This window comes from Pteropus vampyrus, unplaced genomic scaffold (genome assembly GCF_000151845.1).
Source record: "Pteropus vampyrus isolate Shadow unplaced genomic scaffold, Pvam_2.0 Scaffold148, whole genome shotgun sequence".
NCBI classification, from domain to species: Eukaryota; Metazoa; Chordata; class Mammalia; order Chiroptera; family Pteropodidae; genus Pteropus; species Pteropus vampyrus.
In genome coordinates this window covers 3530349-3551424 of record NW_011888929.1, presented here as the reverse complement: position 1 = coordinate 3551424, position 21076 = coordinate 3530349, and the positions used below count along the sequence as shown (strand labels likewise).

The following is a 21076-nucleotide window of genomic DNA, read 5'->3' as shown; positions in this document are numbered from 1 at the left end:
GCGGCGAGGTTACCTGTCGGGAGTGGGATTTGGGCTCCGGCGGCTTAAAGAAGGAGTCAGGCAGCTTCCGGAGCCTCATGGGCACCGTCTGCGGCACGTTGGCTGTCTTGGGGTTCATGACGGCGTTGAAAAGCGCCTCCAGGTCGGTCTCCGAGTCCCCTCGGACGTGCACGATCTGGTGTCCTGCCGGGGGGGCCTGCGACGCCGCCTGGGACCCCGGGGGTGCCGGCTGCCCAGGCCCGGACGGTGGGCCCTGCCCCTGGGGGGGCTGCGCGGGCGGCTGCCCTTGGCCCTGGGGGGCCGGTTGGGGCGGCGGCTGCTGTCCGGGATCCATGGTGTCTGCCTCCCCCGACGCGCACCCCGACCAGGCGGGCGAGGGCTCCGCCCGGGCGCCCCGGCTCAACGGGCCGAGACGGGAAAAGCGGCGAGGGCGGCGGGCCGGGCTGCGCTGGTCGGCAGGAGCGGCGCTGTCCTCGCTCTCAGGGCCGGGGGGCTGCGCCGCGGCCCCGCATCCCCCGCCCCGGCGCCTCCGCCCCCGCCCCGCGCCCCGGCTCCACTGGTCTGGCGGCTGCGCCTCGGGAGGGGCTGCGAGAAACCCGGACCTGCGGCGCCTGAGAACTTTTTCCTTCACTCCCTTGACGGATGCCGGACAGCTAGTTGCTTTTTCCCTCCCCTTTTCTCTTTTATTTCCTTTTCTTGTTCCTTCCTTCTTCCCTTTCTTTTCCCCGGCGGCGGCAGCGCCCGACTGAGACAGAAACTCGCCTCAAACGCCAAAACTAAAGTTGAGAGAACCGCCCGCCCGCGCCGCTGGCCGGCTCCGCCTCCTCCCGGCTCTTCCTTCCTCTGCGCGCCCGCCCGCACCGGTTCCGGGCCGGCCGCTGAGGGAAACTTTCCCCTGCAAGTTACTACATTCCTGCAGACTCCGGGCCTCTAACGCCCCTCCCGGCCGCACGTGACCACCTCGCCCTCGGTGCCGGCCTCCGCCCGAGCGTCGCCGGCCCGGCCGAGAGCGCGCCTGTTGGTCGGTGCTGTGAGGTCGTCGACCGGACGACCAACGTTGGGTCCAGTCTGGGTCGGAACTCGGTTCTCTGGGGAGAACGCGGCCGCCCTCGGCCTCAGGAAGTCTTTGCGCCCAGCCGGGCCCTTTCCCGGCCAGTCCTCGGGAAACGGTGAAAGGATTCCAAGTTCACCCTGAGATGCGAAATGGTTAAGGCTGAAAGAAGTCGGGAGGGGGACGTGTAAATCCACTTAAACCCTCCCGGCGTTAGCTCGGCTGGACCAACCGGAGTCCCAACGCAGGCTTAAAGCTTCAAGGGTAGGTTGGAGTTAAAATAGATACCCATAACAAGCAGTTCTTTTAATAAGGTCCATCTAATGTGCAAAAAAAACCAAAAAACAAACTAACAAAAAACCCCACAAAAACTTGAAAGGGATAAACGATTATTGTAATTTGAAGCTTTCAGACTAGATCTGTGACTAATATAATTTACAAAAAAACAAAATTGCCGTTTTTAAAAGTGAAAACTTTGTAGCTCTGAAACTTGCAACATAGTCACGAAAACCTCAGCGCTAAAAATCTGTGCGTCACTTTGGTTATAAGCATTCCTCCGTGTGCCTTCCCTTCGCCCTTAGGGGATGGGAACCCACCCCTCTTTGTTATCCCTGTGCCTGGCACAAGGGTGAACTCCATGCATATCTACTGAAGAATGAGAGAAGAGCTCACCCCAGGCACCTGGTTCTCTATGTGGCACTGCGAGGAGTCCATTAGAAATCAAAAGCAATGAAAAATTTTAATTCATATATTCTGATTTTTTAATAAGCAGCTTTTTAAAGATATAATTCACGTCCTATACAATTCATTTAAGCAGTTCAGTTGTTTTTAGTGTATTCACAGGGTTATGCAGCATCATTCTGATTTTAAATCCACTGGCTCATTCTAAAGAAATCGTTTGTTTTAATGATTTTTGTCTGTAATGCTAGTGGAACAGACGTATAAATAGGTTTAAGCAAGAAAAGGTCCCTTGAGCAAAAAGATAATCTTCCTCCAGCCAGGACATGCCCAGGAGAATTCTGCAGAGGGAACTATATCACTTGGTAAGTAGGGCAGGGCCAGGGCAAAGGCTTCAGGCCCTTAGATTCTAAAGCAAAGTTCTAATCAACTGGTCGGAACCCCAGTTTCATCTGAAGAAAGACTGCTTCTTGGATTTATCCCTACCCCCATATTAAAATGTCAAGTTCATTTAACAATATACTTGTAGGTTCTGGAGTTACAGAGATTTGAATTCAGATCCCAGTTCCACCATTTACTAGCTGTGAGACATTGGACAAATTACTTGTTTCCTCTTCTTTAATTTCTTTAATATTGGGATCAAGGGCGATAACAGCTACCTCAAACATTGAGGCATTAAATGAGTCAGTGGTAAGTGCTTAGTAAGTACTTAGCCCAGTTTTGGGCCTGTGATGAGTTCTCCGTAAATGTCAGCTATCTTTGTTGTCCCTGTTCACAGATTGCTTCACATGTAGTGACATGACCTCCCCTTTGCAGAAACTCTCATCAGGATCCTGTTGGCAGTCCCTTCCTCTCATGTCCAATAATCATTCCACACAAAGCCTTTGGGCAGAAACTATGCATTAAAAACTTCAACTGAAAAAAAAAAAAACTTTTAAAGAACCAAAGTGATTAAAAACCTGGTATGGTAATGGAAGCTGTCCCTTAACTAGAGCATTTACTTCTATGAATACTATAATTAAAGGACTTAGGGTACAGCGGAGGTTGCTTTGTTCAATATTGTCTCACTTGCCATTAAACTGAGAACAAAATTACTTTGATAAGTGTATTGAAAGACTGTTTGGAGTGATTTTATATTCTGTAAGCACCTCTGCTGCATCGACCAAGATTTCGTAATTAACTATTCCTCATCTATAAAATTTCAATCACAGGTTAGCAAAGGATTAACGATAACATGTATTCAATCCTTTGTCCCCTTTCTTCCTCTCCAGCCCCACTTTTGGAACAATTATCAATTTCAAGGCATCTTGAAATAGGGAGTCTCCTTCTTCATACAAAGGCCCACCATTATCCTGGATCATTTTCAGCATCCATGTAAATCACTATCTTGAAATGCTAGCCTTAAAATGACTTGCCCTCTCAACTATGATGGACCCTCATCTTCACTCCACATTGGCCACCTGCTCCTATGTCCACACCCCATCATCATCCAGAAATACTTAAGCTGTGAAATCAAACTATGTTACACTATTCTCTTAATAGCCCTTTGGTTCTCTGGTTTCATTACTCACACCTCATTTATTATTAACCTTTCTTTTCTACCAACCTATCACCCCCTCCTGTTTGCACTTCTTTCCCAATTCAGTTTAGAAATCATAACTCATTGCCTCAACCTCTATTAATCATCTATGCCCTCAACATTATTATCCCATGTATTTCAGTGAACTGGATCTCTTAAACTAGATTAATCCAGTTGTCTGTCTTTTACATTCCAACATATAAGGCTTATGGGGGCCTGGGCCACACATTCATTAAAAACTTCAATCCAAAGCTTTTGAAATTCTGTCAGACTGAGGTTGTACAAGCATTGCCCAGGTATACCTACACAATTACAAGAAGGCATCCACTGTAGAACTTTAAACTTACCAAATGATACTCTGTAATGCATTGTGGATTAATATCTTAAGTAAATTCTGTAATTATCTGGTGAATAGTACAATTACATTGTACTAATTATTGTGTGTTAAAAGCATTTATTTCCTAAGTGTAAACATTTGAAACATATCTTGGTTTTGTAACCCTCTCTTGGCATTCCAGCATGCTTGAGTATACTGGGGACTTAAAAGAGGAAGTATCCAGCCCTCTACCAACCTCTGAAATCCTGACTGACACCCAGGTTTCCAGGGACAACTGGAGAGAAGCTCTCAGGCAAGTAGACTGGTGTCTCTTCATATTTATAGTTCCTGCTTCCTTGTGTTTGCAGTTAGCTCCTCATTCATGTGATATGGCTACTCTAAACTTTACCATTCTCCTCCTCATGGTTATTCATCACCACCCTAACCTTCAGAAAATTGCACCATCTCCAGCTCCTCAGAGAATGGAAGCCACCATGCATAGATGCCCTAACAATCTCCCCTGACCCTATAGAAACATATATAAAAGATTTCCCCTGCACAAGTCCATTTTTGGAAAGAGCAGTCCACATGTCTATTCTTTATTTCCTCACCTTTTGTTCATTTACTCTCTGGCTCAACATATCCAAAACTGAACTCTTTAACCTCTTTCACCTCCAACCACACACACACCCTCCCAAGCCGCATCCTACTTCTTCTGATCACCATCTCAGTTAATGGCATCAAGCCAGAAAACAGCGTCCTCTTAATCACCTCCCTTTACCATCACTTATATTCAACTAGTTAATAATTTGTTAATGTTCTTTCAGATCTCTGAAAATCTGCAGCCTATTTCCATGACCATTTCTACTTCTGCTTCTACTTCATTTTTTTTTTTTTTTTTGCAGAGCTTCTAAAATCATATCCCTGCTTCTAGTTTTATGTGGCTTCATCTATTCTGATGTCAGAGTGATCTTTCCAACATGTAAGTCTGATCATTGTATGAAATCATTCAAGAAAAATTAAAACCCCTTGTATGGTATATAAGGCTCTTACCTATTGTAGTCCTTGCTTCTCTCAATTGCTCTCTTGCAACTCACCTATAAGTGTTATGTTTTCCAGGCATACTGAACTTGTGGTTCCTTGAATATGCCATTTTTCATCTTACCCTTTGCTCTCTGAAGATATTATTCCTGCTGTTTGCTGCTCCCTTATTGTTTTTACCTGATTTTCCTTGGTGCTCAAACTGCAAATCATGTATCTACCTCTAACAGGGAGCTCTCCTTGGCTCTTCCCTTCTCATTAGTCCCACCCCACAGTAGGTGAGAGCCTTCTTCTCTGGGTGCTTCTGCAGCAATGTCTCCCATCTCTTTATCCCTATGTCAGCAATGGTTAACAATACTTGCTCATCAAATATAGAAAAGGAGGAGATAAAGGAAAGGAGGTATCCTAGAGCCTAAAAGTAGAGGTATGGGTTTGAATCCCAAACAACTAACTTGCTGCCATGATTCCAATTTTGAAAATTCAGTCTCTGCAAACCAGACAGATATTTCTATACCATATACCTCTAAGACTTCACAATGCTTAATAAATGGTAATGAATTTGCTTGAATTTTCAAATGTTCTTGATGGAGTAAAAGTAACAGTTAATACTGTGCTAGACAATGTGCTAAGTACTTTAAATGGAGTATTTCATTTAATCCTTATAACAACTCTTTAAAATTAAAAATTAAAATTAAAAACAACCTCTTATTGATGAGGAAACTGAGGCATAGAGAAGTTTAATAACTTGACTAAAGTTGTACTGTTAGTAGGTGATAGAACTGAATTTGAATCTATGTTTGATTGCAGAGCTCAAACTCCCCATCAGGAATATCATGTTTAACTTCAGACAGTCCAGAAGGGTTCTTGACAAATTTATGCATGTAGAAGGATAAGTGGTTTTAGGAACCCTGTCATTTAAGGCAGTGGTCCCCAACCTTTTTGGCACTAGGAACCTGTGCTCCTATAAGAATCTAATGCCTGATGATCTGAGGTGCAGCTGAGGTGGTGATGCTAGTGCTAGAGAGAGGCTGCAAATACAGATGAAGTTTGTCTCACTGGCCCACTGCTCACCTTCTGCTGTGGAGCCTAGTTCCTAACAGGCCACAGGCCGATACTGGTACCGGTCCATAACCTGGGGGTTGGGGACCCCTGATTTAAGGAATATTTTATTTTTATTGACCAATAAGTGCTGGTTTAGGGTTATGTAGTCTTAATGTTAAATTTTAAGAACAAAGCTGGGTTGCTCTCTGAGAAGTTGATTAAAAGTGTGAAGAGACAGTCATTCTAAAGAAGTTTAGAAAAAAATTACTGGGTAGTATATTTTTTAGCGATTTTCATACTGTAAGGGACATAGGTTAACTCAGTTAATGAGGGTCTAACTTAAGAATTCACACACAGAGAGAAGAAATAGTTCTAGCCCATGGAGCTGGGCTTCACAGAGCTCTGTCTTGCTCGGGATTCACTGTAGTTCTAAGAACATGGGGGGTGACCTCGTAATCCCCCAGAATCAATCACTCTCTGTTAGTTCCCCTATCATAATGATCCACTACGGGGACTGGGCTTCCCTTTCTGCTAAAACTGGAGAACTCCTTCCCTTTCTCATGACTTTTGTTCACTCATGACTTCAAAAGCCTCAAACTTTCTCTTTATTTCCTTTTGTTTCTGGGTCTTCCTACTCTCTATCTAAATGTCTGGCATTCAGTGGATGAAATTAAGATGAAACATTTGTATAAGTACTTGTAAAGTGCTGATTATATGCCAGGCATTGGTAGTAATTGGTAATAATAATGCTTATTTCACAGGATAATAATGAAGATTAAATAAGAAGTGTGAATGAGTTTTTATTATTGCATCATGTGGATTAAAAAGGCCTTAGATTTAGTTGACTTGGTATAACTAACTGCATGATGAGAAATTAAGGAACGGTTTGCTGAAGAAAGTTCTGCTTGACCTAATAGGACTTGATTATTGGAGTCAAAGAGATTATTTCCGAGCGCTCCGCTTTAACATTTAGAAGATAGTCCTAAAATTATTCTTTCATTCTAATTTATGTTCTGAATTCTAAAATATAAAATTTTTATTACCACAGCCTTTGTCTATTATTATGCATTAGACACTAATCAATAATTTTTAAGCTTGAAGGAGATCTGGCTTTGAAGGAGATCCCTCTGCAATAGCAGGAAACAACTGTGAGTAATAAATACATATGGTAATGACCAGGAGCCTTGCTGGTTTTAAACACCGTTTTTCAGTCTAGTTATGGATAGAAGAGAATTGCAAATCTCACAGCCCTACCTCTAATTTATACCTGTAAACTACCCACTTAAAATTTTTTTTTTCCAAAAACTAGTATACATTATTGATATTATTTAATAAATATTAGCAGAATTGAAAAAGGAATTTAGCACCCAGATGTTTGAAGACAGGGTCACTGCAAAGCTACATACTTAGCCAAAGGGCAGGTTCTGCAACTCCTGGGGAACTACATTTATTCAGAATCCATTACTTTGAGATATATGATAATAAGTGGTATTAGACTGGGTTTTTCCCCTCTATGCTATAGCTATGATAAGTCTAAGAAAGAAAGAAAAAGTCTCAAAGTGTCACCTGTTTACCAATTTTAGAGAATAGCAATTGTAAAGTACTTTAGAAATGAACATCTACCTGCAAATAATTATTTTAAAAACCAAAATCACATTCACCTGTTTAGTTATACAGTATCAACTGGGGTTAGAAAAGAGATAAGCCACAATCTATGACCATACTTTTTTGTAAAAAATTTATGCCAACTTTTTACTCATTTATATTGGCTTTTCTGACACTGGTTGTATCATGGACATTTTTCCCTAACAGCAGAAAAAATATTTATGACCAGTTCTACTCTAAAGGTATCTGGGTGAACTAGCTGCCTAAACTAACAAGTAATACAACAGGGTATAACAACCTTCCAGAAAGGGCTGGGGACCCAGGTAAATTGCTCAATCCTGTTCTTCTGGTATGTTGGAGGACCTGTTAGGCCTATTACAGAAAGATCCACTCCTTTGAAATATATATATTTTTCATATTATACCATAACAGATGCATTTCAGTTGGCTAATAGTATTTTTTAAAATGTAAAGTCATGTATACTGAAGTAAAAATTTTTAAATCGGATTTCTTTTTCTTCTAATATCTTGCTAAAGTTATCCATATGGGGGACATTAAAGTTTGTTCTGAGAGCTAGATGTGGGAAATGTTAGAGTATGAACCATTCAGGCTTAGGGCAGAACCAAGTGCGGCATGTAATGGAGGCCCCAAGAGCCTTTCCAGTGCTGTAAGCCATACATATTGTCAAATTCAGGCTTGTGCTTTCTACACTGAGGCTTGCAAGTAAAGGCTTCTAGATCTCATCATTTACTATACTTTACTAAATTACACTAAAAATTAAAGTTATCTTCTAAAACTGCTAAATATATTCTCTTTTGATAGTTCGCAAGGTATAGTCCCCAAACCAGCAGCCATCAGATCAGCATCAGTGAAAACTTGTTAGAAATATAAATTCTCAGGTCATAACCCAGACCTACTGAATCAGAAACTCTAGAGGTGGACACAGCAATCTGGATTTTAACAAAACCCTGTAGGTGATTCTGATGAGTGCTAATGTTTGAGAACCACTCTATATTATATTCCACATTGTTTTTGTTCTACAAATATTAAATATCTTGCTTTGTAAACATTATACATCAAGGTAATACCTTTACTATATAATAGGTAACTATCCCTTTAATCTCATTTATTCTAGAAATATCTATATCTTGATTATAACATGTATTTGATAATTGAAAAAAATCTATTTATTTGGTAACATATTCATGTTATAAAGGATCTCAAAAACTGATGTCTTAAATCTTACCTGAAAGCTGACAATCCTATTTTAAAAGATCTATTAAGCAGTGATTCCAATTTGTTTATAAATATTCTATGACTATTGTTTTTATATGCATATCTTCAACAGGGCATGTGGCACAAAAATGTTTTTAAAACCATTAAGTTAGGTTAAAGAGGAAATAAGTTAGATATTAAGAAGCACTTCCAGAGTTTGGTATATTCTCAAAAGAAATTGTTTTTAATTTAATGGTTTTAAAAACATATTTTTGTGCCACATATCATGTTGAAGATATGAATATGTTATCAAATTACTTTAGGTGGGTTGCTGCCTATATAGAAAATAGCAGGTGTTTTAGTTACCTCTTGCTTCTGGCCTCCAGCTATTGAATATATATATGTGTGTGTGTGTGTGTGTGTGTGTGTGTACTGAAATGTCTCCAGTCCCTTTGACCTTACCAGAGACATCAGACACTTTTCAGCTCACACCTCAATTCCTGCAGCCAAATTCCTGGCTGGTTTCCCAGGCTCTATCCGGCCTTTCCTGCTCCCATCAATCTTCTATGAGTCTACACTCATTTCCCTCAAGTGCCATTTTCACCCTTGCGCTCTCACTCAAAACTGCAGGAATTTTTATGTAGACAGCAACCCACCTAAAGTAATTGTCTTAAAACCTTCTTAGTGTCAGGATCTATGGCTCGCACAATGCTTTGTACAAAAAATTCAAATGTTGTAGATAGGATAAGTAATCCATCACATTTTGCCTCTTCAAAAGGTATGGTGGGATCTTGAGACCAGGAACTGGAAGTTCTGGCTCTGTCACTGAAGAGGTGTTTGGCTTTGGGCAAGTCATTTAAACCCTCTGCTGCCCAACAGAACTTTCTGTGATGAGGAGAATGTTCTATATCCGTGCTAATACCAGTTACTGGCCACATGTGTAGTTATTGAGCTCTTGAAATGTGGCTAGTGTGACTAAGGAACTGAAATTTCTATTTCATTTATGGCTAGTGGCTACCATACTGGACAGTGCAGATTAACCTCTCAAGGTCTTGTGTAAAAGGAGAGAGTTGAGCTAAGTGATCTCCTTCACCTTTTAGTTCTAAAATGCTGTTATTCTTATTCAGCACAACAAATCCATGTGCACATTATGAGTTTAAATTTTGACTTTATAAAACAAAATATATTTCTAAAGAATTTTAAATTATACACTTTTACACATAGAAAATATGTAAATTATGATCTACACAAATTTTAATCAACTGTATATAAATGACATTTTGGACAGTATATAGTATCTATTGTGACACGACAACTGGAGAAAAACACAGGGTACTTGGAGAGGACTCAGGAGATGATTAAAGAGTTGAGAAACAAGACATTGAGTAAAGGTTAAGGAACTGGGATTATTTAGAAAAAAAGACTAAAGGAAGACTTAATAATTATATTTAAGTATATAAAGGGTTATTAGAGATGACGTCCAGATGTTCTCCATTTATTAGACACAGCAGATATTAGTTGAATGATCTACTTAGCTAAGCATATCTGCTGCTCTATTCAAGGAAGTTTGTAATTCCACATGTATTTCCTATCTCTACACGAGAGCAGGAACATTCTTTCTGCCTAGAAATCTTTCCTCCTGTAAGGCAATCTATGACTGTCATTTCTTTTAAAATGTACTTCAATTCCCTTCTCAAGAAAGCCTTTCATTATGAATTATCATTGACTCTGATCACTCTGGGTTCCCTCAGAATTTCAGTGGTATGTTTAACCTTACTTTATGTGTGTGAAGTATTTTAAGAGTGTTTTATTCTACAATAGGTTAAGGGAATAAAAGGTGACAGTTGATCAAAAATTTGAATAATTTATATAGTTATATTTCCATTTTATAATTTCTCTCACATACATTTCCAGTAATAAAAAAGATAAGAAAAATAATTTACAGGTTCCCAGTGTTTGTTAAAGTCAGTGATATTTTTTTCTTTACAAAAAAAATAATAATAAAAAGATAAACAGGAATGGTAAGTCTCAACCTTATTTAAACCCAGGTTAGCCTGCCTATTTGAATGAACTTTAACATGTGAGCCAAGTCAGGAGATTGAAGACTTACATTAGAGGATATCAGGTATACCAGCTGCTAGAGTTTGCCAGTTGGACACTACTTAATGTGGCACTAAATGCAGCTTTTAGTACTAATTAATTCAGCTTTTACTGTAAGAGACAGCATACCTTCCCCGTCTTTTATTCTTTCTTTTGTTGTTTTGTTTTCATCTATTCTTTCTCCCCACCCCTACTCCCCCATTTTTTAAACTAGGGAAAAGTAGAGTACAGCAGTGGTTCCCAACTGTGGAATTGCCTACTATAATTAATATACATGTTGGAAGAAATAATACAAAATAATGTTCTACTTTGCATAGAAAGTCAGAGCAACTAAAATAATAAATTCTACCATTTCACACCCATCAGATTGGAAAATATTTAAAAATGTGAGTGTCATGTCTCCAACAATACTTCAAGTTTCTTCAGAGTAATTGTGTATTTCTCTCTTTCATTGCACCTAACACTGTTTTGAGCACTAGAATGTAAACTCCTAAATATAGAAACTTTTGTCTGTTTTGTTCATTGGTGTATCTGCAGTGCATAGAAAGTGCCCAGCACATAGTAGGTAATCAATGAACATTTGTGAAAGAATGAATATTAGTTCTTACCAAATACTTAATGGGATGACAGAGAAGTCTTCAGAATAGATAGTTTCTCTAAGAAGCCTCCAGTCAGTTTTTAGAAACTTCAGACCTAGGCTTTCAGAGTTGTAAGGACTAAAGTTGGTTGAGCATGGGTGGGGACAGGAATGAAAGGCAGGACAAGGGATTTTCCCCCTCTGACCACATCTTCCTACCATAGTTCTCACTTCCCAGTCCTTAGTACCTCAAATATCCAACACTTCATAATTCACCCAGTCGCTAATCTTTTTGGAGCCATATTTTTTTTTTCTAATTAGCATTCCATTGTCACATACTTCATGATTCCCAAAAAAGTTTCCATTGCTATTAACTTAGAGCAGTCAATTCTGTGCTTTGACAACTACTATAATCTTCTGTTTGATCTTTGGACTTTCCTCACCCCAATTCATCACTGCCAGACTAATCTTTCCAGAATATCACTTTCATGATGCTACTACCACGCTCAAAAGTCTGTAATGACTGCTGTATGTCATCTACTTAAAAGATTTAAATTTCTTAGCTTTGTACCCAAAGCCCTCAGTGACCAGTTCCCCCATTAATCTGTCTTCTTTGTGTTATTACCCAGAAATTCTGGACAGGACTCCTCAATTCCATGTCCTCAAATCCAACTAGTCAGGTGTACTCGTGTCCTCCCAAACCACCTTGTGTTTTTATGCCTCTATTTATTTTTTTGCTTATGGGAACTAAATGTCCCAAGTTCTCCAGCCTTCAACCTAAGTCCCTTTTTTGAATGTCCAAATCGTAATTCTGTGAGCCTTCTCATCTTAAGTAACTTTCAGAATTTCTAAAGATTGCTCTCAAAGTCTCAGAAAACCACTGTGTTGTCACTTGACATCATGCTTAGTTTCTCACTCCAGAATAATCCTCCACCCTCAGTTGATCACAGCTTGCTCTTTCAAAGCTGGCTTCTATAGGCTGCTACTGTTTTCCAGGGATGATTTTGTCCCAGGCATACTCCTAGGCTACATATCTAATTCCACATAGTACAGCCACACCCAGATTATACTAGTGTGCAAAATTTTACATAAGGCTCAGGGATGACTAGTGGAACTATTGCACTACTGATACTCCCTTACCTTAGTCATATACCCTTCCCTGCTACCTCACTCTCCACCCCTGCAGTCATACATTAAGGGCCAGCTTCTCTTCATCAGTCAGTCAGAGAATATATATTGATTGCCAATTAAGTGCCAGGCAAAAGGCTAGGCATTGAGGATAGAAGAGTGAACCAAATAGATACAGTTCCTGTTTTCATGACAAACATTAAATAATTACAAATAGTTGAGTGATTAATTCTAAGTGTACAAAGTGCTGCCAAAAGAATACCTGGAGTCCAAGCTTAGGTCCTCTACATTCTCTGGGGCTCAGAGAGAGGAAGAAAAACAGTGTTCCTACCTTTTATATTCTATCTGGTCAAATTAATAATAATATAATCTATAGAAAAGCAATTCTGACTTTAAGGAAGACAGCTTTTTACATTATTATGCAGACAATTTAGCTCCTGATTTTTTCATATTTCCTCAGTAAAGAATGAAAAGAGCCAAAATTCATGAACACCATTCTAAGCACAATATATATGTTAATTGATATGATTTTCACAATAAATTGAGGAGTCTTATTATTTTCCCCATTTTACAGATGAGACAACTAAGGCACAGAAAAATTATAACTAGCTCAAAGTCATAAAGTAATGGCAGAATTCAGAATCCAGATAATCTGACTGCCCAGCCCCAATTCTTTATTACTACCTCTTAATACAGATAATTTGCATAATCACAGATGGGTCATTAAAATGATTTGACCCAAACAATGGATCAATCTTTCCTCAGAGGTGCATTCTACTTCCATCTTTAAAGCAGAGAAAAAATATCGGCAACCCCTCAGTCTCAGTTCCCCATCTTTTGCCTCTGAACTTGCATCCCAGAGTGAGACTCAGAGGATCCTGCCACATCATGCTTCTCTACTCAGTTGGACTGCTCTCCTTTTCAGTTGCTGAAACTCTACCCATTATTCTATAGATGCCAGACCAAGCTCTTCCCAAGCCTAGTTCTTAGTCCTCTCTTTCATCTCTAAATTCACATAAAAATCAGTTTATAGACAAACTCTTATAGATGACCTTCTCTATCAGGTTTCTAGCAGGGCCCTCAACTCCTGGGCCACTGGACTGATACCGATCAGTGGCCTGTTAGGAACTAGGCCACATAGCAGGTGGTGAGTGGCAGGTCCAGCCAGCAAAGCTTCATCTGTATTTGCAGTCGCTCCCCAGTGCTACCATCACTGCCTGAACTCTACCTCAGATCATTAGGCATAAGATTCTCATAGGAGCATGAACCCTATTGTGAACAGCACATGCAAGAGATCTAGGTTGCACATTCCTAATGAGAATCTAATGCCTGATGATCTGAGGTGGAGCTAAGACAGTGAAGAGTGCTGAGGAGCAGCTGTAAATACAGATTAACATTAGCAGAGAGGTTTGACTGCACAGAGACCATAATAAATCAATTGCTTGCAAACTCACATCAAAACCTTATCAGTGAGTGGCAAATGACAATTAAGCTGCATCTGGTGGCGGGCTTTAAGTCAGAATCCAACACTTATTCTAGTCTGTGCATGGCCTGCCCATTATTTTATTTACCACTTCCATCTGCGCCTCTTTCCTGCACTGTGCACTTAGTCAGTTTTGGTAAGTCCACAAACTAACGCTAGCCAAAAGGAGTGAAAAACAAATGTCGCTGGAGAGCTTCTTTGAAAAGGGAAAAGACCCAATGATGAGACAGCAGAAGATTCTAAGACTGCCAATAAAAAGCTCCATTTAAAAGAAAATACCAAGAGTCCTACTTGAATTATGGGTTCATTGCAATAGGTGATTCACATTTTCCAAGCTGCTTTGTATAATATGTGGCAACCAGTTATCCAACAAGCCATGAAACTTTTAAAACTACTTTGCCACATGGAGACCAAGCACCCTGCATTAAAAGACAAGTCTTTGGAGTTTTTCAAAAGAAAAAGACATGAACATGAAGAACAGAAGCAATTATTGAAAGCCACCATTTCATCAAATATGTCTGTACTGAAAGCATCATTCTTAGTGGCTAACCACATTGCTAAAGTTAAGAAGCCCTTTACTCTTGGTGAAAAGTTGATCCTGCCTGCTGCTAAGGACATTTGTCGTGAACTTTTAGGGGAGGCTGCAGTTCAAAAGGTGGCATATGTTCCTTTTTCAGCTAGCGCCATAACTAGACAAACTGATAAAATAGCAGACAATACTGAGGCGCAGTTGTCAGAGAGGATTAATGAGTCACTGTGATACACAATCCAGGTTGACAAGTCTACCGATGTTGACAACGAGACAACAATGCTTGTTTTTATGCAATACATTTTCAGGAGGATGTATATGAAGATATGTTATGTGTACTTTTGTTGCCAGCCAACACCACAGCTGCAGAAATATTCAAGTCTCTGAATAATTACATATCAGGAAAACTAAATTGGTCATTTTGTGTTGGTATATGCACAGATGGAGTGGCTGCCATGACTGGACCTTTCTGGTTTCACTACTTGGGTCAAAGAGGTCACTTCTGAATGTGAGTCTATGCACTGTGTCATCCATAGAGAAATGCTAGTTAGCTGAAAAATGTCACCTGGAATTAACGTTTTGCAGGATGTTATTAAAATTATCAACCACATCAAAGTACATGCCCTTAACTGTTCGCGCAGCTCTGTGAGGAGATTCACGCAGAGCACACACAACTCTTATACACAGAAGTGAGAGGGCTTTCTAATTGTAGATCACTGATCAGAGTTTTTGAGTTATGAGAGCCACTCCCAAGATTTCTTTTAGAAAAACAGTCACCACTGGCAGCACATTTCATTGACATAGAATGGGTCGCAAAACTTGCTTACTTGTGTGACATATTCAACCTGCTTAACCAACTCAATCTGTCACTTTGGGAGAGAACAACAACTGTGTTCAAGATAAAGTGGCTGCATTCAAAACCAAACTAGAATTATAGGGATGAGTGAATATTGGGATTTTTGACATTTCAAACATTAGCAGAGATTTTGAAAGAGACTGAGAGGGCCTTTTTTCTCCCAGCTGGTGCAAGATCACCTGTCTTAGCTTTCAAAAAGAGTTTGAGCATTACTTCCCAACCACAAAAGACACCCGAACTGCAACCCATTTGTGAATAAGCCAGGTGAATCAACTTTGTGCTAGAAGAGAATCAATTGCTTGATACAGCAAATGACAGTGGCCTTCAAACAACTTAAGACAACTTCAGATTTCTATACGTTCTGGATTAAAGTCAAGGTGGAACATCCTCAGATTGCCACAAAGCACTGAAAAGCCTGCTTCCATTTCCAACATCCTGTCTTTGTGAAGCAGGTTTATCTGTAGTGACAGTAACCAAAACAAGATTAGGAGTGGTCTGGACATAAGCAACACACTTCAGATGCCACTGTCTCCCATCACTCCCAGATGGGACTGTCTAGATGTAGGAAAACAAGCTCAGGACTCCCAATTATTCTGTATTATGGTGAACAGTATAATTATTTCATTATATATTACAATGTAATAATAATAGAAATAGTCTACGGCCATGCCACCCTGAATAAGCCTGATCCCATTTGATCTCGGAAGCTAAGCAGGGTTGGGCCTGGTTAGTATGTGGATGCGAGACCACCTAGGAGGACCAGGTGCTGTAGGTGTAAAAAATAAAAAATAAGGGATTGTAAGCTGACAAGGTCCTTGCAATCTGTGAGGTCAATCAAGGGTTGCCTTGCCTAAAAAAAAAAAAAAAAAGAATAAAGAAAGAAAGCGCACAATAAATGTAATGTGCTTGAATCATCTTGAAACCAACACCACTGCCACCCCACCTCCCACCCCCATCCCCAACCCCCGCCCTGCCCTGGTCCATGGAAAAACTGTCTTCCATGAAACTGGCCCCTGGTGCCAAAAAGGTTGGGGACCGCTGGTTTATAGGGAGTGTATATTTCCCCAAAGTAAACAGCACTATGCCTTACATGGAACTGGTCCTCAAAAAAATTGATTGACCAACTGATAGATTAAGAGAGAGTCCCCAGGTTGTAGGAGTCTGTGTGGTAGGCAGCACATTTTAGTTCTTGATTTTATGTTTTTTATATGGTTTTTAAAAAATCTATTGCTATTATGAACATATCTAGAAAAAATTCATTTGATAAATATTTAATGTGCTAAGGCATTGTGCTAGGTCTTAGAAGTAAAACAAACTCACTCCCTCCTGACTTCTAAACCCAAATTGCTAGCTTCCTTCTAGATATACCCATAGGTTCAAATCCAAGATTATCATCCTTATCCCTACAACACAGAAACAGATATTCCAAACTTGCTCCTTTTCAAAGTCTCAACATTTCTTGCAGGCTCTCCATTACCTTTGGGACACATGTCAATTACTGTTTCCACTTTAAAAAAATCTAAATTATATATTCATTCTATGAATGTAATGAGGAAACAGTAACAAGAGACCCTGTTCTTTACTCTTTTGCCAACTTAATAATACTATCGGGGAAATGCTCTCTGTTTATGTGTAGATCTGATATTAGCTGTGGGGCAGCTGCAATTTTAATTTATTATGTGATAAAAGAGTTTACGATTACTTTCTGAACATTATTTTTTAATTGAAGATTTTAAGTGGGACAAATGAAGCAAAGGAATTGTTATGCTTTTCATAGCCCTCTAGATATAAATCTTTTATGTAATGAAAAAATGTAATTAAATAAAACTCAAATTTAAAAAGCTAACAATTCATATTAATGATCTGTGGTACAGATGTTTAGTTTTCTGCCACAATTTCAATACATAATTAATTAGCTTCTAAAATAAAATACATGGAAAATTCAGGACTTGCTTGAATTTTAATGCAATAAATATGAACTAGATTTTTAGTTCTTTGTAACTTTCTGTAAAAATTCTACAGATGCATTGGTATAGATTATGTTAGGAATGGAATTTGGTTCCTATATTAGTTTTCCAGACAAACTGAAAGTAAGGCATCTTGGCACTTTTTGGCTTCTGCTCTAAATGGGTTATTTGCATTTTACTTGAATTAACTTGCAGAGTAATTGTTTATCTGTAAATCAGGATTAAAATAAAAGACTGGTAAATAAAAAATAGCAAATAGTAAATATAATCTGAAAGAATATTGTTAAGACATTTCTCCCACACCGTAACAGTGGTATAAAACATGAACGTGACGCTTGATAGGATCCACAATAAAGTAAGAAAATGTCTGTTCATGACTCTTTGTTGAAGGGTAACACATACCGACAGAATCCTGAAAAAGAGAAAACTGAATTATTTAGTATACGACTATGTTTAAATAATAACATATTTAACTAATATATTTTTTGTTAAAATGTCATGACACATAAATCAAATCTTTGACAATAGGCAGTTAATTAAAATTTTAAAATATTGACAGCAATTTACTGTGCTAATATGTATGTACAGTACTATACAAACATGAGTAATTCTTGACCTTTATAGTCTAAAAGGAAATTCTATATTTTGAAAAAGTGCTTTTAAACTGCTAATATTGCAAAAATTTCTATTTTGAAGCTCTTTTTTCTATCTTTGCTTTTTTTTTTTTTTTTAAGAACATGGTCCATACATACTATGAGGGCAGGGGCTATGTTTCTTTTGTTTATCAACAAAAAGTGCCTAGCCAGCACAGTAGCTGATAAATAATAAATACTCAATAAATATTGAACTGATTAAATGAAGATACTCAGAAATTGTTTCATATGTATCAATAACCCGTATGATACTAAAATTCAATCTTCTGATTCTGTGATATTAGGACATTTATTGCATTCTTACTTATTTGACCTATAAGTCATGGTTTGACAGAAAACTATGTTTTACCCTGAGTTACAAATTTAACTATTAAATAAATAAGGACTACTACTAGAAATGTACGATAGAAAGGAGGCTAAGGAAAAAGTTCATACTGTTCTCCAAATAAAAGCATACCTTATCAACTTTTGATTTTAACAAAAAACTAAATATCATCATCTTTTTTCCTAGGTATTAACATCACCCTGGTTGCTAACTCCAGTTGTAACAATGCTATTAATAACAAATAATTAAATTCATTGGTTGCAAATTTCCCCTCAACACTTACATATGCTGTAACTTTAAAGATGGAAGAGGTAATTTGTATTTTCTTGGTTTGAGGATTCTTTCGAACACTGAAATGGGGGAGGGGGGAGGAGGAAAGGGTACATTTTAAATATAATAAGCATTGGCATAATACATTTAAAATAAGGATACCTTTTAGTATTCAGGTATTCTTATTCATATATAACATGGAAATATAAAATATTCAACTAAAGTGGTTTGAAAAGGATGGCATCTGCAGTTTCATTCAAGGATGAGGCAAAGTCAACTCAATTGAAATTGCAGAAAATTGAATTTTACAGTTAGAAGGTTTCAGGTCAGTCTGAGACTCTGATGATGAAATGACTCCCAAGCCACAGACAATTAATGGAAAAATAGGATTTGGTAAAAGTCACACTGAAGTGTAGACAGCTATAAGGGGCAGATAAATGCAAATGCTAGTTCTGCCGCTGATTTGTTATTTCACTTTGGGCAAGAGTAACCTTTCTGAACCTCAATTTTCACATGTAAACTAGGCATACTATGGTTCCTTTTAGGATTATAGGAGAATTAAGTGGGATAATGTATATGGAAACTATTTGTTAAATTATGTAATACTAAATTGTATCATATTAAATGAATTTTCTCTCAGTAGCTCTCTTTCAGTTACTCTCCCCCACCCCCAAAAGATTACCTGTGGCAATATATAGTGAAGAAACAAACTGAGGACTGTGGAAATAAGCTACAGATAGATATTTATATATTAATCTACATATATATACATATTCAGAATGCTTTACAATCTACAAAATACCTTTATATAATTTACTTCATAAAGATCACACAAACTCTGAGGTAGCTATTATTTTGCCAATTTTATAAATAAAACTAGAGAAGTTTAATGATATATTTAAGACATTTTAACTAAAAGTAGTATTTCTGGGAATAGAATCTAGATAATACAGAGTCCAGTTCTTTCCCTAGACCTCATTTATACCTACACTATAAATACATATGCATCCAGGGTATTATTCAGGTGTGACATGTGTACATTAAATTTAAAGGAAGATATCCCTCTTCTTCATCTTATCAGGTGAAAGATTGCTTCTCCCTCCCTATTTATGTAAAATGAAGAGAGAAGAGAAGGAAGAAGGTGGACTATGTGGGAGGGTGATGGTATGTATGTGTGTTTGAGCTTGTGCAGCTATTGGGGAAGGCCAGACCTAAGCAATCTCAGGGTTCAAGATTCTTAGGCAGTTTTCATCTCTGAAACACTTTATTCAGATTTAAACCCAGGAAGCACATAATTAAATTGATTTTTGTATAATTCTATGACATGGGTTGAGGTCTATTTCTTTTTTTTCTCTGTGCTTAAGATATACTGCTTGAAAGTTGAAGGCTACATTTAAAATTCTGTGCTTATCCAAGGGATGACTATAACCACTACATATAGAACACTTGTATATACCTACATAACCACCCAGATCAAAATATGAAACATATCTATGGTTATATCTAATTTTAAATATTGATCTGGAGGTGGTTATATAGGTGTAAACATATATAAAAATTCACTAACCTGTATGTACACTATGATTTGTTCACTTTACTATATGTAAATTACCCTTCAGTTTAAAAAAATCTTTAAAAAAACCTTTTAAAAATCTGTGCTTTTCAAATAAACTTAAAGGAAAATGTAGTATGTGATACTTCATTTAGCAATCACTTAACAAGTATTAACATGTAGCATAAACGTATTATTTTAAAAAGCTACAATTTATACATTATTAGAAGGTGGTTCCTAACAGAAATAAATCATTTACTCCATTTTATCACCTCCAATTCTATATTACTGTTACTTTAAAATATCTTATAATTTGTCTAATTTTTTTATAGATTGGTATCATACATCTGATATCTCTTAAGAAAAAAAGAAAAGGAAATGTAAAGTGATATTCATTAGTGACTTCAGATGTGCTACTAACAATTGCATTGTATCAGATTTTTGGCAGTCACTAACTCATTCTTCTGATAACCATGGTTTTTAAGGATGCTGGGACATAATTCCCATATTGTTCTTTTTAAAAGTGCGATTATATTAATGGTCTAGAAATAAATAATATAATGAATGGGTTTTTTTTCTTTTTATCAATATCATTTGTGCCAATTCCTGAGTATTAGTCCCATATTGACTCTAAAAATGGTTACAGACCATTCTAGGTAACTCTGATCATTTTAAGAAACAAGAATCCCACTGTTTAATTAGCATCTGAAGGCTATAATCTAAGCCTCTCAGTTCAAATCATAAAATTTCACATCTGGGGCAGATATGTAGTTTGGGGAACCTCTCCAAAAACTTTGACAAGAGCATGTGTTTAATGTCTAAAAGTAGAAAAGACACAGGCACCATTAGTAACTATAGAATTATTTCTGCACAGATATTTTTGAAATGTAATGAAACAGCTGATCATTTACTCTCTAATAAAATGACTCTAAAATATTGCCTACATTATTTAAGGAACCATAATACTTGAAAAGAAGGTATTTTCCAACACATTTAAAAGGTATATTTTATAAGACTTGTAATAATGGATGAGGGAGAAACTATCTTAAGAACGTTTTTATCTCTTTTTTTGAGCCAGAGACTCCTAAAATCAGGCTCTGTAATGTGCCC

The 21076-nt window shown here is 38.0% G+C and overlaps 2 protein-coding genes, 1 long non-coding RNA gene and 1 pseudogene across 15 annotated transcripts in view; 2 read left to right on the top strand and 2 right to left on the bottom strand.

Moving 5' to 3' along the window:
• Nucleotides 1-906, bottom strand: part of YAP1 (Yes associated protein 1) — a 102440-nt gene extending 101534 nt beyond the window's left edge. For 7 of the 12 annotated variants that reach the window (XM_011369430.2, XM_011369433.2, XM_011369435.2 and 4 more), the window contains exon 1: nucleotides 14-334. In XM_011369430.2, coding sequence (XP_011367732.1) covers nucleotides 14-334 — 321 coding nt within the window. Of the gene's footprint in view, nucleotides 1-13 lie in introns of all 12 variants that reach the window. The other 5 variants (XM_011369429.2, XM_011369426.2, XM_011369424.2 and 2 more) reach the window with 4 other exon arrangements.
• A 3620-nt stretch (nucleotides 907-4526) lies between these two features.
• The window catches only part of LOC111745202, a 27215-nt gene continuing 10665 nt past the window's right edge, over nucleotides 4527-21076 (top strand). Inside the window, exons 1-4 of one of the 2 annotated variants that reach the window (XR_002782544.1) lie at nucleotides 4527-4606; nucleotides 6808-6854; nucleotides 18331-18455; nucleotides 19496-19578. This is a non-coding gene — a long non-coding RNA (uncharacterized LOC111745202). The remainder of the gene's footprint in view (nucleotides 4607-6807; nucleotides 6855-18330; nucleotides 18456-19495; nucleotides 19579-21076) is intronic. The other variant, XR_002782545.1, reaches the window with a different exon arrangement.
• LOC111745218 lies at nucleotides 15856-15974 on the top strand (annotated as a pseudogene).
• CUNH11orf70 (chromosome unknown C11orf70 homolog) overlaps nucleotides 16898-21076 on the bottom strand; it is a 24772-nt gene continuing 20593 nt past the window's right edge. The window contains exons 6-7 of the mRNA XM_011369421.2: nucleotides 18428-18494; nucleotides 16898-17578 (exon numbers count right to left, since the gene is read on the bottom strand). Of these exons, the coding sequence (XP_011367723.1) occupies nucleotides 17450-17578; nucleotides 18428-18494 (196 nt within the window). The 3' untranslated portion in view covers nucleotides 16898-17449. The remainder of the gene's footprint in view (nucleotides 17579-18427; nucleotides 18495-21076) is intronic.